Source organism: Toxoplasma gondii, chromosome III (assembly GCF_000006565.2).
Source record: "Toxoplasma gondii ME49 chromosome III, whole genome shotgun sequence".
NCBI classification, from domain to species: domain Eukaryota; phylum Apicomplexa; class Conoidasida; order Eucoccidiorida; family Sarcocystidae; genus Toxoplasma; species Toxoplasma gondii.
The window spans coordinates 1,283,353-1,300,139 of record NC_031470.1 but is presented as its reverse complement, the minus strand read 5'-3'; the positions used below and the strand labels follow the sequence as shown (position 1 = coordinate 1,300,139).

Sequence of the window (16,787 nt, the reverse complement as noted above, 5' to 3'; positions counted from 1 at the left end):
GAATAAAGCGGCAAGAGACGTGGCTATGCAGTTTGGGATAAAGAGCTTTCTCAGACGAGTGTCGTTCTTCGTCATTGTCTACGGTTTGGGAAAGCATCGATTCAAATACGAGAGGCCAAGATGTTTCCTTTCGCTGTACTAGGTCGCCGTTGCGAGACTCCTCCCCTACGTGGTTCCGCTGCACTTCACAGCTTCGCTGTCCTGTCTCATAGGGTTTCACCTCTTCTTTTTATCTCAGAAGCTCTTTTGCTTTCTCTTCGCGTACCTTTTTTGCTCAATCGATTGCTTCCTTAAGGTAAATAGAGTTCTCCCGCTATTTCCGTGCCGCTGTAGGAAACGCGAGTAGTTCTCATCTTTTTGCGCAGTGGCACCTTCGCCGCGGCAGCAGCAGTTTTCTGTGTGTCTTTGTTTCGCTTTCGTCTCTCTGTATTTTCTCTCTTACAGTTGCATTGACTTCCCACGCGTTGTTGCTTTCTTTCTCAAGAGCCGAACTCAAGTTCGTGTGCTTCGCTGCTTTCTGTCTAGGTTTCTCGCGGAGAGCCCCAGCTCTTTGGCGACTCAGCGCAGCCCCGGGCTGGTCGCTCCCTTTGTGCAACTATCGGTTGAATACAGGTTTTTTCTTTTTAGTTCAGTTTTTTACATTTCCAGATGCACTCTTCCTGCGTTTTTTATTCAACACCTTCCTGGGTTACGCCGTACAGCAACTTAACGAAGCCCGGCTCCTGCGTCTAGCTGGTTTTGCTTGTCAGATGTCGGCTACTCGTCACGCATACACCGTTAAGAGCTGCTTCTAACCCAACAGCTGTTCATTCCCCCCGTTTCCTCGCAGATTTTCAGGACTGCTTCCACGAGCTCCTCAATCCACGCCCGCGTATCCACCAAAACACTCAGATGACGTGCAACCTGTGAAAACCTCCCTCACCCTTACCCTTCGTTTTCCTTCGCTCCTTCCCTTTATTTTCCTACGCTCCTTCCCTTCCTCCTACCCAGTTGGTCCGTTAACACCGCCACTCACTGAACTGCTTTGAGCCACCCAAGGAGGTGGATGCCAATATCTCGCACTAAGAATCATTTTCTCGGTTGTCTTCAAGATTTAGTTACTTGTTGCAGTGAATGAGACACCCAGGCCAAACGCGATGGCTGCAGACTTCCCTCACTCTCTCGACTTGAGAGAACTTCCTCGGGCTCGGCCTTCAGCGCGTCGCACGCCGCGACTCTCTGGCCGTTGGGCGGCCGCGTGTCGCCTGCCTCGAGTTGAAGTTGTCAGCGCCTCTGCTTCTGTCGGCTCTGGGGTGAATCCTTTCGCCTTCAATCCAGGCGTTTCTCCGCCCAATCCGTTTCTGTCTGTGATCGCTGCTGGGGTAAATGGAGACGCACTCTCCGCAGAGGCGGCGACAGCTGCCCCTTTCCTCGCTGTCCCGGGAGGCCAGCGTCGCACCACTTCCTCGGTTTCGACCCCGTCGTCGCCCAGGTTCCTACAGCCAGACCGCGCCACAGACAGTGCTCATGATGCTGGAAAATTTCCAGGCGATTCTGTCTCAGGTGTCATCGCTGGCCCTGCCAAGAGACGCCGCAGCGTCCACGTGGACGGAAGTGTACAGGCTTCCGGCAGCACTGGAAGCACGTTTTCCGGCTTCCGGAGTGCGTCGTTGCGCGGGGCGGAAGCCTTTGATTTCTCGGCTCTCGCGTCAGCGGACTTTCCTTCCTCTCTCACTTCTGTTTCGCGGACTCATCAGGAAAAAAATGCCTTTTCGGAGGTGCCGGGTGACGTGGGAAGCTCGGCCGCGGGCCCGAGTGAGAAGCTCTCCGCTGGACAGGGCGGTGGCAACTATCAGACCTTCTCTGTGGTTGTTTCCTCGTCCACAGAGGAACCGAAGAAACCACCAGTGTACATCGACAGCGGCTGTTACTCACTGTGCTACCACACGTCGATGACCATGCCTCCTCCGGCACTCTCCCTGGGTTCGCTGCCGACGCCTGTTTTGGACAAGGACCGCGAGGCGCGACGAAGAAGGAAAGCGTGCATGTCGGTCCTCCGCTCTGTCCAGTCTTCTCTGGGCTCCACTCCAGAAAGCTCCCCGAGTCTGCGTCCTCTGCCGGACCCGCAGGGTGAAGCGGTGTCGGCCTTCTCGACTCCGCCAGTGGCTCTGCCCTCGCCGCCGCCTGCAGTCCGGCAGCCTTTCTTCCCCTCTGCCTTCCAGACGGCTTCGGGCGTCTCTTCGTCCCTGTGCCCGAGCTGGAGTTCGCATGCACGGCGCTGCAGCGTGGCGTCGACCTCCTCGCACCGCAGCAGCCACGCCGATGAGCCGGTCGCGAACAAAGGAGACAGAGAGCGAGCCCTCTGGCCGTCGCTCTGCCATCCGGGGGCCGGCGACAGCGACGCGTCTTCTTCTCCAGAGTCCCCCGCGTCGCCAACAACGTTTTCACCGCAGCAACTTCGCTTGCGCCCCGACTGGTTCTCTCCCTGTACTCTTGGGACGTTGATCGGGGCCTGCGTGCATGCGTACGATGAACTTCGTGCTGCCTTTCCACCCCCAGAACCCGCGCCTCGCGTCTGCCTCCTCTCGCTACCCGCCCTGTACGCACAGCTGCCGCCCCACTTAAAGACTGGCGCCGTTCTTCTGGACGCCGAGGCCCTGGCGCTCGGCTCTTCCTCGGCCTTCTTCCCCATTGAGTGTTCCCAGTGTGTAGTCGGAGAGGGGAAGCGTGGCGCAGCGGGTCCAGAGGCCGAGGAGACAGAAGTGAACGACGGGATGACTGACATGTCTTCGCAGGACGCCGGGGACAAGCGGCCGGAACTACCGGCGCATCTGCACGGCCAATTCGACATCATTGTCTGCGATACGAAAACAGTCACGGTGGCGGCTCTGGAGAACACGGCCGCATGCATACGAGCCCTCTGTCGTCGCCGGACTCCAAAGACCTTAAGTTTAGGGCCGCAAGAGAGCAACAGCGTGGACGCCGCAGCCGAAGCACTCAGTGGGTTGTCTCTACACGGCCGAGGCGCGGCAGCGGCTGCGCCTTGCAGAGGATCTTCCGTGTTGCCCCCCTTTTGCCGAGTTCTCATGATTTCCACTTGCCTGCTGTCGCCAGTGGTGGACGACCTTCTGGGTTTGCACCAGTCGCCTTTTCAGCCGTACGTACCCTCCTCCGCACTCTCGTCGCTTCAGCTCCAGTGCATCTACAGCAACTTCTCGACGTTTCCTGGCCTTCAGAAACACAACACGGTGGATTTTTCAACTCGTGTGCGAGTCAAGTCGACAGCATCTCGTCCGCAAAACGACTCCGGGGCTTTTTCAGGTAGCGCGTTTGCCGTCGAACCGACCTCTGGGAGACAGGAATCTCTCGAAGGAAGCCACGGGTCGATTCTGTGCGGTGACGCCATGGTTGCGCGGGCTCTCGTGCTTCAGTCGGAGGAAGAGCAGCGGTCGTCGTGCCGCGCCCAGGAAAGCGGGACGGCGGATCTTTGCTCGGACAGCCCGTCGGAACATTCCGCAGAGATACAGGAGTCGGAGAGACAAGAAGCACGACTGCTGTCCGAATTCAACAGGCTCCAGCTTCACGGCTGTCCCGTGGCGCAGGCGAGTGCCGCTGACCGACAGTGCGGTTCTTCCAGTTTCCTGTCGCTCCAGAGTGTGCAACCTGGGAGTTCGGTTGTGTCGGCAGAGCCACCAGGTCCTGGACGCAGCAAAGCGTGTCGCGGAATCACGATGCGTTCGGCCGATGACCCGACTGACGACGGCATTGATTACGAGCTAGAATGCGGGAGTCACTTTGGAATGGTAGCCCACGAGCTTTAGGTGACCCTTATGTCCGTAGTGAATCAGCACACAACAGCATTGGTGCCAGCAGTGTTCGTGTCAGTCAAATAACGCGCGCAAGGAACACTGCTCAGGACATACCGTGTCAATTTCATTTGCGCCCTGCGGGTTAGGACAGCTGCCAGGAGCACTGGGGAACGCCACCGGGTGCGGAGACTCAGGAAAGATAGCAACATTTTTTGCCCCCTGCTGAAACAGGAGGGACGCCGAATTTAGACCGAATACAAAGTCGGGATTTTCTTAATTAGGGGAGCAATACCACTACGGGTCGCTTCCAAGTGAGACATGGAGTGTCACAGGTCTTGCGCGGGTGTAAAAGTAGAAGCTGGTGTACGATTTAGTTTTTCGCATGTTAGCGACGTAGCAAAGGATTCACGGTCCGTCCGTTTTTTTTAACAGAAAGACAATGCGTGGATTGAAACAGAAGAAACGGCGAAGAGAGCGCTAAATATCCGGGCTGCCTCACAGCCTACTGCCCACGGTGTCATCGTTTTTCTCGTAGCCTCTGGGAAAGAGAGCAGCGGTAGAACACGTGAAAAAGGGTCTGAGATGCTTACCAGACAAAGAGATGGCCTTGACAAGAATGTCTGATTTTTCGTTTCTTGGAGTACGAGGGTCGATCTAATTTTGCGCTCTGTTGGACCCTTGATAAAATGGACAAGAGGGAGGAGAGGGTAAAACTCAGGCGGCCACACGACCGACACCTTGAAGAATTCTGGTTGATCTCACGGCAGTGGAGCCGACGTGAGGGGAAGAGCTGAATACTTTCTGTTTCGTCCCCCAATGGTTTTGCGCGCTAACACTTTCTCATGTTTGTCTAAGGCACCAGGTGCCAGAGGCATGGTGATGGTGCACGTCGCTGCTAGAACGGAGATAGCAATACGACGATTTTTTTGTTGACACTTTCGTCTGCAACTCTCCATATTTTTGCGAGACCCGATATTCCGGGGAGGTTCTCTTGGAGAGTGGTATTCGCGTGAGGCAGACGACTCGTGTTTTCGTTTCCTCGCCTGGCTCTCTTGTCGCAGTGCCCACCGTTTGCAACTTGACTCCTCCGTTTAAGCAGGATTGCAGCTTCTCGGGACAAAAGTAAGCAAAAGCAGCTAAAAGGGATTACGGGTATGACTCTGCAACTCAAGGGAACACCTGAAGTATGAAAGTGTACAGCATCCCAAGTGTTTGCGTGCTTGTTAGATACGCTTTCCTGAGCTACGCTGATGTGCCCGGTGACACGTGGAAGGGTCGGCATGCGTGCGGAAAACAGGAACGACAGCAAGAGGTGTTTTTGTGGACGTTCGTTAAAGCTCCTGCTTGTCCCGGACCTTCCAGACACTAGGATTCATCGATACCAAAGTACGATTCGATATATGTAGTTGGACACATTCTCCGGGTGAATGCGGCTGTTGAACTCTTATTTTTTTATTCAGTTTGTTCCCTTTCTCTCCCACACGGATCGGTTGCGCTGTACTACCAGTTAAAGGTCCTCTCCTTGTTGCGCAGGCCACTGCGACTAAGACAAGAGCTTTGATCCGGCAAACAAAGTCCTTCAAGATCCACACCAGTAGTCCTGCTCGCCGTACATGTTCTCAGTCAGCGATACAGGAATTGCTTAGTAAAGGAGGTCCCATATTCAAATGTGCATCTTGTTAAAAGTTTTTGCTCTAGGGATAACAGGCTGATATTCCCGATAGTCCATACAGATGGGGAGGTGTAGCATCTCAAAGCCAAAGCAGCGTAGACACGCTGGCGAGTTGATGCTTGGACTTCCCCAGGAAGAAAAAGAGCAAAAACACGGATTTTCTTCCAGAGGAATCGGCGTGTTTGCGGCGTAACACAGAGATGGTAGACATGGTAATTACCGAAAATTCGAAGACCTTCCCTATAAAAAGTGTCGTGAGCACAAGTGCCACAAACTCTCGTGTTTCCTCGGTGTGGGCAAAATCTTCCTGGTTGATATGCCCTGGATGGATCGCAGTGCAGAGCTATCTCTGCGAGAAAATCACACCTACCTTTCCTGGTTCCTACGTGAAAAAGAAGAGAGCACGAGCCTACAGAGCGATGCACTCAAAAGGTAGCGTAGATGAGCATATACTAGAGTCTACATGCTCGAAGTACGGGAACATTTAATGTCGCCACAACTAGAAATGCATACTTGCGAACTTATTCTTACCATTAGGATCTCAAAAATTAGTTCGCCGTTTTGCCTATCTCTCGAGTCTCTTCTACGCTGTGCTCACCATCACCCGTGTTCTGTATTTCCTGTGATCTTGCAAGACACCGGCTTTTTCGCTCCATAGGATTCACTTCCTTCTGCCTTGCTGCGACCATACTTCGATACGCGGCGAGCAAAGCTCTCCTGGCGACACTTCACCTTCCTGCTCCACTTTTTTTTTCAAAGAAAAACTCGCTCCGGTCTCCAAAGCGCGCGACCACGTGCAGGAAGCCAAGGCAACGTTGCTTTTGTTGTGGCGACTTGGAGTTGCCCGGAACAGAAGAAACGGGTGAAATGCGCAGCTTGAAAGTGTATTTCTGACAGCGAAATACAAGAGCCACCGAGAAATCTGTTGCACTGAGAACAGGTCGGGCATGCAACATGAATTAGGTACGAACTGAAGCTAGACTCCAAGTCACACAGTGTAGAATGGACTCACAGCACGGTGGTACTTACCATACTAACATCGGAGTCGTTTTCTCTACCTGTCAATACGTGTGATAACAGTAATCCATAAATTGCGCCTAGAACGCACCAATAGCCTGTTAGAGAGTAAGAACGATTCCCCGTGTAAAAAAAAAGCCACATCCTCGCCATCTTTGCGCGGTTCGGTGTCTCTGAACAGTGCTCTTAGCTTCGGGTACAAGAAAAGGCGGACATGCGTTTTCTATCTCGGGGTGTTTTCCTCGCAGGGGCGCTGGGTTTTCTGAAAATTGACGTAAGGCCCTTGTTTTCTTTCGCTTTTCTCCAACTGTTTCGACCAACTCTCTTCAAATGAACGCAAGAGACCAGAAATCCGCACGCACACACACGAGAAAGGTCACGGGGGGCGGAGTGAGAGACAGAAGAGACGCGGAAATCGAGGTGTCCCTCGAGTGTCGAGAGAGCGGCTGGAGAGTGGAGACCACACCGAGGGGCCGGCGTGTCTCCGCGGCTTTACGCTTTCTGCATGTCTGGGGAGCGCGTCGCTCTCTCCTGGGATTCGTCCACATCTTTCTCGAATCTCCTTTCCTCTTTTTTTCGGCAGCCGGTGAACGATTTGTCGCCCCACGCGATCAGAGACAGGGTTCACACGATCACCTGACGATCGCGCGGTGCCCAGGTGTCACACAGGGATTACCGTTTCTTCCTCGCATGCGCAGCGAGAGAAGACGACTCCTCAGGAGCTAGTATGGTCAGAGCCCTCGCATATCCTTTGAGGGGTTGTCTCTGACACAGCAGTCTTTATGAGCTTCTCCCCCCTGTTCTTTCTCCCGCCTCAAGAGTTTCGAGTGCATGTGTGCCCGCCGAGTGGCCCTCTTTGTCTTTCTGACCATTTTTCGTTCTCCAAAATGCGTCCTCTCTCGCTTTTCTTCCGACTTTCCTTCCTCTTGTTCGTCCTTCTCTTCCCGTCTCCCTCTGTCGACGCGCTCCTCCAGTCTTCCTCAGTCGCGGGTTCCTTTCCTACGCCAGCTTCGGTGGCTTCTTCCGGTCGTTCTGTCTCGCCGCACAACGCGCTGTACGTACACTCCAGGACTGAGGCGACTGCGGGGCTGCCCTCCGGAGCTTCTCTCGCTATCACCCTGAATGGGGAAAGCGAAGAACCACGTAGAAATGGTGCAAGGAGGAAGGGATCTAAGTCCCTAGGTTTCCTCGTCGCGCCTCCTCTTTCGCGGAGCTGTACCACGGAGCAGGTAGGCAACGCCGCACGAAACTCTGTGCGCACAGTGTTACTCATGTTGTCAGATCGAACGGACGGGAACCCCGCCTCCAAACAGCGGGAGCAACTACACATGTCTCTGTGTGTATGTACACCCGTGGTTACAGGCGGACTTTGGCAATGATATGGACGGTGTTTTTCGCCGCATGAACACGTAGAATGCATGCTTGTGTTTTGACGCCAGATCACCGTTTTGTCTGAATACAAAGTATGCGTTGGGATAAATCCTTCTTCTGTCTGTGTAGCCCTTTTGAGATGTATGTGAATGCGTACATTCTCTTCTAACTCTGGTTTCACGCGATACAAGGCATCGTTTTGACGCTGCAACAGATATGTAGTGTCGTCCAGGTATCCAGGGTGCCACACATGCTCTTGGGAAAGGGAGGTGGGGAGCGACTGTAGCACCCCAGAAACGCATTTGCATCGACGGCGGATATGCGATATTCCACATGCGAATGTACCCTGAGAGGCTGGATGTCGCTGACTACGCTTTCCTACCTCCCTAGATCGGCTCATTCGATTGCTGAACTCTGATATTCTGTCTCTCCTAACGGGGACCGAGTTCTGTGTCGTAAACGATAAACCATCTAATGCCTCCGTTTGCGTGACTTAAGTATCCAAGCTGTGTGTGTATATCTTATGTCAGTGGAAATTGCTGACGCATGTGGTTTCTACCGTTCTGGATCGCGCATCTTCTGTACAGAGACAATATAACACCTTCGTTTACAGCTTGTACTGTGACAGCCGAGAGCCACCATTGAATTCGGTCAGGCGCTCTTTTTCTGTTTGATTTTTCCCCCGGTTCCTCTAATCGCGTTACAGTCGAACTCCGTTCGAAACACTGTAGAAGTGCCTTTCTGTGTGCTTCGTCCCTGCTTCCAAGTATCTCGTTTTCTGCTCGTCCTCCCTTGTGGCACCTCGTCCTGTTGTTTCTACCTTCATCCGCCTTCACCTATAAGCACGTCGTTCGATCTCGTGAAACGCCCTTTTCGTTTTGAGATAGATTTTTTTGAGTTTTTCTTGAATCCCATATATACTTCTGTAGATAGATTTTTTTGAGTTTTTCTTGAATCACATATATACTTCTGTAGATAGATTTTTTTTTTCTTGAATCACATATATACTTCTGTAGATAGATTTTTTTGAGTTTTTCTTGAATCACATATATACTTCTGTAGATAGATTTTTTTGAGTTTTTCTTGAATCACATATATACTTCTGTAGATAGATTTTTTTGAGTTTTTCTTGAATCCCATATATACTTCTGTAGATAGATTTTTTTGAGTTTTTCTTGAATCACATATATACTTCTGTAGATAGATTTTTTTGAGTTTTTCTTGAATCCCATATATACTTCTGTAGATAGATTTTTTTGAGTTTTTCTTGAATCCCATATATACTTCTGTGCTTTGCTAAAAAACACACCCACAGCTTGTGTCCACGCCGCTTGTGTTCTTCTGCCTTCTGTCTCGCTGCGTCTCCTGTTTCGGTTCTACGGTGTTCTGCGTAAGGTCAATCTCCTCTGTCCGGTTTCGCGTGTCTGGCATCACAAAAGAGCAGTCTCAGTCCCTTCTTGTATACAGTGGGATTTAACCGAGCGGGGAATCTTCCACTGCATGCAGGGAGTGCACTTCGTGTTGGCCTGTCTGTACCATCGGTTCACGGTGCTGGGGCTGCCGGCTCTTCATTCTTTCGTCGAAGACAGCTGCAAGCGCGGTGTCGATCACAGCTGCAGGGTTGCTGGGTTTCTTGAGTCCAAGTGGAAGAAACGTGAAAGGATGGCCAACAAAACGTATTTTCTTTTCGCTTCAGACCGGAGAGCTTTTCTCCGGAGGAGCGAAGGTTCGCGGGTTAAATGTCCAGGTCACTGCGTCGCCCGTCGGTCGCGAACTCGCTTCTTCTCTCCGGTCGCGTGCATCGGAACCTGAAATTCGACAACTCGCTGCGTCGCCGGTAAGTGAGAGGTCCAAACGCGCCGGCGTATGCACACTTTAGGTGCTTAACGACATCGTCAGCCCAGCAGAGGAGCACATGCGTGCGTTTCTCGACAGAATCGCCTTACTCGCTTTCGTCCGGTCTCAAGCTGTATCGAATGCGGTCAGGAATGTTCCCACTGCATCAGGACGCGTTGCTGATGGGTAAAGAAGTATCGAATCTTTTGTTTTGGAAGCCTTCTTCAGCGAAATAAGGGGAAGCGTGGAGGACGTAGACCAGCACATGGGCGGCATTGATCGTTTTCACAATGATCACAGCATTCAGTTAAACACGCTAAGTTAGGACCTTTCTGTGGATTCCTCCCACCGTTAACCAACCTGTCGCCCTACTCTTCTCTTGCTTCATTATCCCTGCTAAGAGGCACCTGACATGAGAAAACTGGGAAAGGCTGGAAAGAACAGTACGCAGTGATGCACTGACAGTGGACACAATCTTTCGAACGCCACCTCTAGCCTTATAAATGACCCTTCCTCGACGGCTGTCCTTATGCATATATATATATATATATTCCTGCTACCGTGCAAGCTGGTGCATCCACATGTGTCCACATCTCTATTCTTGGGGGACTCTTGCGTGTGAGTGGCGAGTCGGCTGTCTCCCTTTCCGTGACATCGAGGGTTGTTTGCCCGTGACGTTTCTGAAGAAAACAAGCAACACGACAGGGGCGTATGTGGGTCATCGTTTTCGCGGCGGCTTCGTCGCGACTGGATTCAATGTCTGCCCCCCCCCCCCCCCCCAGTGTGTGTGCGGTCAAGAGCCGTGATCTTCTCGCCCCTTTGTTGGCTTGCATTTCCGAGTTTTTGCTTTTTCGGGTGCGTGCGTCGGGGCCGGAGACATGGAGCACACAGGGGAGCTTGAAGCGAACGATGAACCGTAGCCGGTGGATTGGGGCCTTGTGACGCAAATCCGGAAGGGTCTTCTGTTGAGCGGCCCACATTCGTGTCGGTGACTAAGGGTGGAGGGCGGAATGGAGAAGGGTCGAATGAAGAGAGCTTTCCAAGGAAAGGAGGAGAAGCATGTGCATGTTTGAAGGCTTGTTTTACGTGAACGAAACGAAACGCGGCGAGTTTCCCAGCTCGGTTACGCCCCGCTTTGTCAAGGTCCATGCTAGTGCATTTCGCCTGTGTTTTCGTCTTTGACGTGCAATCACTTTCCGTGTTCTATGTTGCGTCTGATGGCTGAGAGTGAATATTCCTCGCTCGCTTTCAACTCACGTCTGCCTTGTATCTCACGGACCGAATCCTGATTTGCTTGTGGAGAGGGGTACGTACGGATGGTGCATGAACTGCTTGCTGTGGTTGGTCCTCTGCGTGGACGGGAGACAGAAGCTCTCTTTCCGACGCGAGCACCTCGTGTCTTCCTCTGGTGACCGTGCAGATCTTCGGTGCTCCCAAGCCGTTCTCTTCCTGTCCGTGTTCGTCCTCGTCTCGTTCCTCTTGTGCTGCGCATCCTAGTGCGCTGCTGCCTGAGGTCTGTTCCTTCGTGTCTCGCCGCGGAGCCCGAAGAAATCTCGGAGCCCAACGCGGTCGCGGGCCTGGGGCGCGGGGCCAGCGCCTCGGGGCCGCGGCGGGTCCGACGCCGGTGGGGAAGGGAACACCCGGCGGGGCGAAGGGTCAGTTCAGAGGCGGGATGAGTGCGCAGAAGGGAGCGGTGCATCAAGAGCCGCTCCGAGGCCGCCTTGAGGAAGACGAAGAGGAAGAGGACGAGTTCGAAGACGATGAGTTCGATGACGAAGACGAGGGCGAAGACGAGGGCGAAGACGAGGAATACGATGAGGAGGATGATGAGGACTACGATCCGATGACGCCACGGGGGCCCCTCGACAACAACAACTACGGCGAGGTCTGGCTTCCCATTCAAGCACGCCCTCGAAGAAACCGGAAAAACCGCGCCGTTCGCCAACTCGTCCAGGAAAACCTCGTCAAACCTTCGAGTCTCATCTATCCTCTTTTTGTCCACGACGAAGTAAGAGCCGGTTCCTCGCTCCCTCAGTGGGATCATCTTTTCAGTATCTACAGGAGGCGGTGGAAATGTGGTGGGATGGATTTTTTTTGTGTCACCCACATGTCAACGAAATGTGAGTGACGACGAAACGCATTCGAAGGCACATACACTTTCACTTCTGTCCGCATGTCGACGCGAATAGACCGTGCTTCACAAACATAGTTGTGTCAACGTGGAATGAGTCAGAACAGTGTGAATGGCTCCACTCGGCCCAATACCACAAACGCGCAGCCGTCTAAATGTGGAACCGCATTTTCCTTGTATCAGAAGATATGGGTGGGAGTGCGCCTTTAGATGCATGCGATATATGCATGTATATGTATATGGATGGATGGTTACAGATATAAATGTGTCCGTTTGTATAGGAGAAGTAGTACAACCTGAGCCACTAGAGCGATGCGTGGAGCCTTTTCAACTTGAGGAGACCCCATGTGTCGATTTGTCGTCCAGGCGTATACTTCTCGAAACGTTGCGTACCATGTGGCTCCATCGCACAAGTGCATTTCCCGTTTTCTCGTAGGAAACGAGTGTGCCGATTCCCTCGATGCCTGGCCAAAGTCGTCTGAGCATGGAAGATCTGTTGAAGGAGGTGGGCGAGGCCCGAAGCTACGGCATCAAAGCGTTCATGCTCTTCCCGAAAGTCGATGACGAACTCAAATCAGTCATGGGTAGGCGAGGCCTTCTGACGCAGATTGTGCAAAGCGTTGTCTGGGTTTCCACGAACGATCGTTCTCTGGAATGCAGATTCGATGAGACAGGCTTCTGCTTGACATCTTGCAGGTCTTTGTTTTGTGTTCACCGGATCCGAGTTATAGTAGATTAGCAGAGCATAGTTTTGATGCCACTTACTGAAATCCAATACCCGCATATCGCGCTCCCTCGGTGAACCCTTCCTTCTCCCCTTCAGCTTTTTCTGTCGCTTCCTAAAAGCGGTCCTCACTGCGTGTGAACCTTTGTAGACAAACTGTGCAAAGCCACGGTTTTCCCGTCTGTCATCTCCTTCCTAAAGTCCGTCTGTCCGAGTCGTTGCTTCGAAAGACCGGATGTCTAGCAGCTGTGGCCTTTGGCGGTGGGGCACTGGAATGAGGGAGCGATTCGTCTCAGAGTATGACGTAGCGGTACAGAAGCCTCCGCTCAGAAGCGGTCGGTGAATATCTTTCTCGTTTGGAATCCTGGTTGAGATTCGAGCTCTGAATCGCATCTTTGAATGCGTCTCCTCCTCCGATGGACGTCTCTGTCGTAGAGCACTGGTCGAACTCGAGAGAGCTTTCGCTTGTTTTCAGCTTCCCGAAGCAGATATTTACTTTACCTCGTGGATCAGCTGCTTTACCTTCAGTTGTTTCGCGGTGCCATATGAGACAGATGTTCGAGTTCGCGCAAACCGACATCGTTGCTCTTTTTGTGTTCAAGGAAAGGTTCTTTTATCCGAGATAAACGCACTTTTGCTTCACTTCATATCGACTTCCAAACTATCAATCTAGACTGGTGCAGAGACGTTACTATATCCTCCGTGCAAAGTGGAAATCCTAGCTAGATCGTGCGCTGGAGTTGTCGCATGATAAGGAACCATCCTGCCGTCCACCGCCGCCTTTCCGGTGGTTTTTGCCCCCTGAAGTCGAGGGAAACCGGATCTCAACAGTCGTCACGCGAAATGCGCCCTACGAACCGTGAAAAATGTTTTTCTGTGATTTTTGCTCAGCCGAAGAAAGCTACAATCCGGACGGCCTCTTGCCTCGCGCCATAATGGCTCTGAAGGAAGCTTTCCCAGATGTCCTTCTCCTGGCAGATGTGGCTCTTGACCCATACAGCTCTATGGGTCACGATGGCGTTGTCGATGAACAAAGCGGAAAGATCGTAAACGATCTTACTGTTCACCAGCTGTGCAAACAGGTAAAGTCTTTACATGCCGGAAAGTATATTTTTTGTGATTGTCTGCATCTGTGGACGGGTGTAAGTCCGGCGTGCGTTCGCGGATTGCGCCGGATCGGAGATCTGCGAATCCGCGTTTTCGTCTGTACCGTTGACGCTCGCATATCTTCATGTGCGTGTTTGTTCTTTGTTTTGCAGCTGCTTTTGTAGGCGCCCTCGAGAGTTCTGTGTGTCTCTTCCACTGTCCAGTGCAGGGGAGGCGTCGTAATTAACCGAACATTGGGAAACATACCACTGAAGTGAATATCGTGACGTCGTTGTGTGTAGCTTGTGTACAAATCGGGCTCTTTGAACGTCATGCTGAATACCATCATACCCAGTGCACCTAACGTAGCAGTCATGAACGGCGCAATCGACTTGCTCTTTTCTGTGCCTTCAGGCGATTACGCTTGCGCGCGCAGGGGCAGATATGGTGTGTCCGAGTGATATGATGGACGGACGTGTGTCGGCGATTCGGGAGTCTCTCGACATGGAAGGTTGCACAGACACCAGCATTCTCGCCTACTCCTGCAAATACGCCTCCTCGTTCTATGGCCCGTTCCGCGATGCTCTGGACTCACACATGGTTGGCGGCACAGACAAGAAAACATATCAGATGGACCCGTCGAACTCCCGCGAAGCAGAGAGAGAAGCCGAAGCAGGTAGGCGAGGCCGAGCGTTGAACGGGGTGAGGTCTTTGATGTGGAAAGCATGCATCAAAGAAAACAAACGAGATTCATGAAAACGGCACAAAACCATCACGATTTCAGATCGGTTGGGACACAAAGTCAAACCTGATACTACTCGCCTGAGCCAAATAAACCAGGATTGAACAACACTCTGCGAACTGCGGGTTACTGAAGCTTCATGCCTCCAGTGCACTTTACACGCTCATGCATACGCGTATACTTGTAAATGCGTGCACGAAGATATACGCGGCACTTACGGAACAAGCCTCAGTCTCGATTCCCCATTATTCATATATATATATATATATATATTTGTATTTGTGGGTGATGCGTTCCGCTGCCGTTGACGTTGTGGGGTGGGTGGGTGTATACGAGAGTGTGGGAAAGCGAATCGTCAGTTACACTGAGACGCGGAGCTAGAGAAGGAGGGAGGGACATTTTTGCTTCCTTCGAATATAGGAGAGAGTCTTTCTTGTCGATTCGTTTTGGCTTGCGCTCGGCACTTGGTCCATTTTGGGCCGATGCACACACAGCTCTCGCACCGGCTGTGCGTACCCCCGACGGTTGTCTCTCTATTGTCTGGTAGTGGCAAGAGGCGAGGCGAACTTTCTGGAGATGGAAGATGGGCAAATGGACTTCGTTTCTCGTTTGCTCTTTCTGGCTGCTTCCCAGACGCCTCTGAAGGCGCGGACATGCTGATGGTGAAGCCGGGGCTCCCGTATCTGGATGTATTGGCAAAGATTCGCGAGAAGTCGAAACTGCCCATGGTGGCTTACCACGTTTCGGGAGAATATGCTATGCTCAAAGCCGCGGCGGAGAAGGGCTACATCAGTGAGAAGGATACGGTCCTGGAAGTCCTCAAGAGCTTCCGACGCGCGGGTGCAGACGCCGTGGCCACCTACTACGCCAAAGAGGCGGCCAAATGGATGGTCGAGGACATGAAAGGAACGCAGAAGTTTACAGAACCCTGCTACTAAACGGACGAGAAGAAAGGGGATAGGACATGTCATCGCCTTCGGCGTTCCCCAAAGACCTAAGGACACCCAGGGTGGAGAGGGAGTTCTGTAGGACTCAGCAAGAAGACGAAAGTCTCAGGTGCTCGCTTCGCAACCTCCGTCTTCTCGGCAACCGCCCTTGCCTATTTCTGCCCCAGTCCTTGCAGATGTTCTGTTCGCCCGGAGGACGTTGCGGCGGTCGGCCTACTGAGCAGAAGGGATGCGGAGCCTGGCAGAGGCAGGCGTGGAATTGGAGCATTGTTTCTCAGACTTCAGCTGGAATTTGGAAGAGAATGCGGAGTGCACACGGCATCTGCCGAAAGCTGATGACGCGGACCCCTCTTCGCGCGGTCTTCAACTTCGCACAGCGATTTGTCTTTTTTCGTCGAGAAGGAAGCTGTTGACGTGGAAAACGAAATGCAGAGCCGTGTTCAGAAGGACCGTTTCTCAGATGGGTCGGATTCCGAAACTCCGAGGTGGAAAAAGAGGACGAGAGAAGAACGGTCGTTCCACACCTTCCAGAGACAGGCCGAGGGACTTGAACATAGACTCGATTCAACGCGGTTTCCAGTCCTCGTCCTCTTCGTGTTTGCGGCCAATACCTAATGAGGGAGGAGTGCTGAACGCCACGAACTGTGCTCCTCTCCATCTCAATTTCAGCGCCTCTGTTGTCACTCCAGAATACGCGGATGCCGAAGCCCGAGCTGGTCACCAAGTCTGTGTTGTATTGTTCCTTCTTCGTTGAAAGAGCGGTGAATTGAAGAGCGTTGCTGGGAGCCTTCGTGATGTGTGTGGTCTGTTGCCTCGCTTCGTCCTCGGTCCCTTCCTCTTCTCCCTCAGCCACTACATCAATGCGCATGCATATACATATATATGTATATATACTTGTGTGTGCACGATGAGCATCTATTTTGCTCACGTAGGTTCGTATGTTAAGGTACATTTGGGAGAGACCAAATGACGGGGATGTGTGTTCGCAAAGCGCTAGAGGGACTGCTGCGTTACTGACACTAATCACGCAGCGTCCCTTCATTGGAGGTTTGATACCACTGGAGAAGTGGATCAATGCGGCAGTGCGGAGACAACGATTCCATGTGTGAGGCCTTCAAGGAACCCATCGGAGGCCTCGAAGTGTTCCATGCATTTCTAGTGACGCCTGAAGTCTACAGCGAGTGCATTTCCATGTACTCGCACGTATGCATACACACATCTACACATTTGCGTATATGTATGTAGGTGTATGCGCGTGTGAATCTGTGGCGGTGATGAGTGTCTGTGTCTGTGAAGCAGCCGATGTATAGTACATGGGGCGCCTCGCGGCGGTTTCGTCTTTCCGGTTCTTGGCAGTCTTCAGGGAGGGATTCTCCGTCCTCGTTGTGTTCTTGACAGAGTGCTTGTCGCTCGTGGGAAGGCTCCACTGTCCTTGCATTCAACGCCGCTTTTCTGGGCATGTTTTTCTTCCCT

The 16,787-nt window shown here is 52.5% G+C and overlaps 2 protein-coding genes across 2 annotated transcripts; both read left to right on the top strand.

The window, feature by feature from the left end:
* Positions 1 to 1,136: 1,136 nt before the first annotated feature.
* TGME49_253910 (hypothetical protein) lies at positions 1,137 to 4,234 on the top strand (the record flags this gene model as incomplete). Its single annotated transcript, XM_002369405.1, has 1 exon — positions 1,137 to 4,234. One exon carries the CDS (start codon positions 1,137 to 1,139, stop codon positions 3,798 to 3,800), a length of 2,664 nt encoding a protein of 887 aa, XP_002369446.1. The 3' UTR covers positions 3,801 to 4,234.
* A 3,130-nt stretch (positions 4,235 to 7,364) lies between these two features.
* On the top strand, positions 7,365 to 15,803 carry PBGS (parasite porphobilinogen synthase PBGS; the record flags this gene model as incomplete). The annotated part of the gene is made up of 7 exons (XM_002369404.1): positions 7,365 to 7,706; positions 9,545 to 9,685; positions 11,105 to 11,692; positions 12,252 to 12,399; positions 13,431 to 13,621; positions 14,040 to 14,301; positions 15,001 to 15,803. 7 exons carry the CDS (start codon positions 7,365 to 7,367, stop codon positions 15,303 to 15,305), a joined length of 1,977 nt encoding a protein of 658 aa, XP_002369445.1. The 3' UTR covers positions 15,306 to 15,803.
* Positions 15,804 to 16,787: the final 984 nt, after the last annotated feature.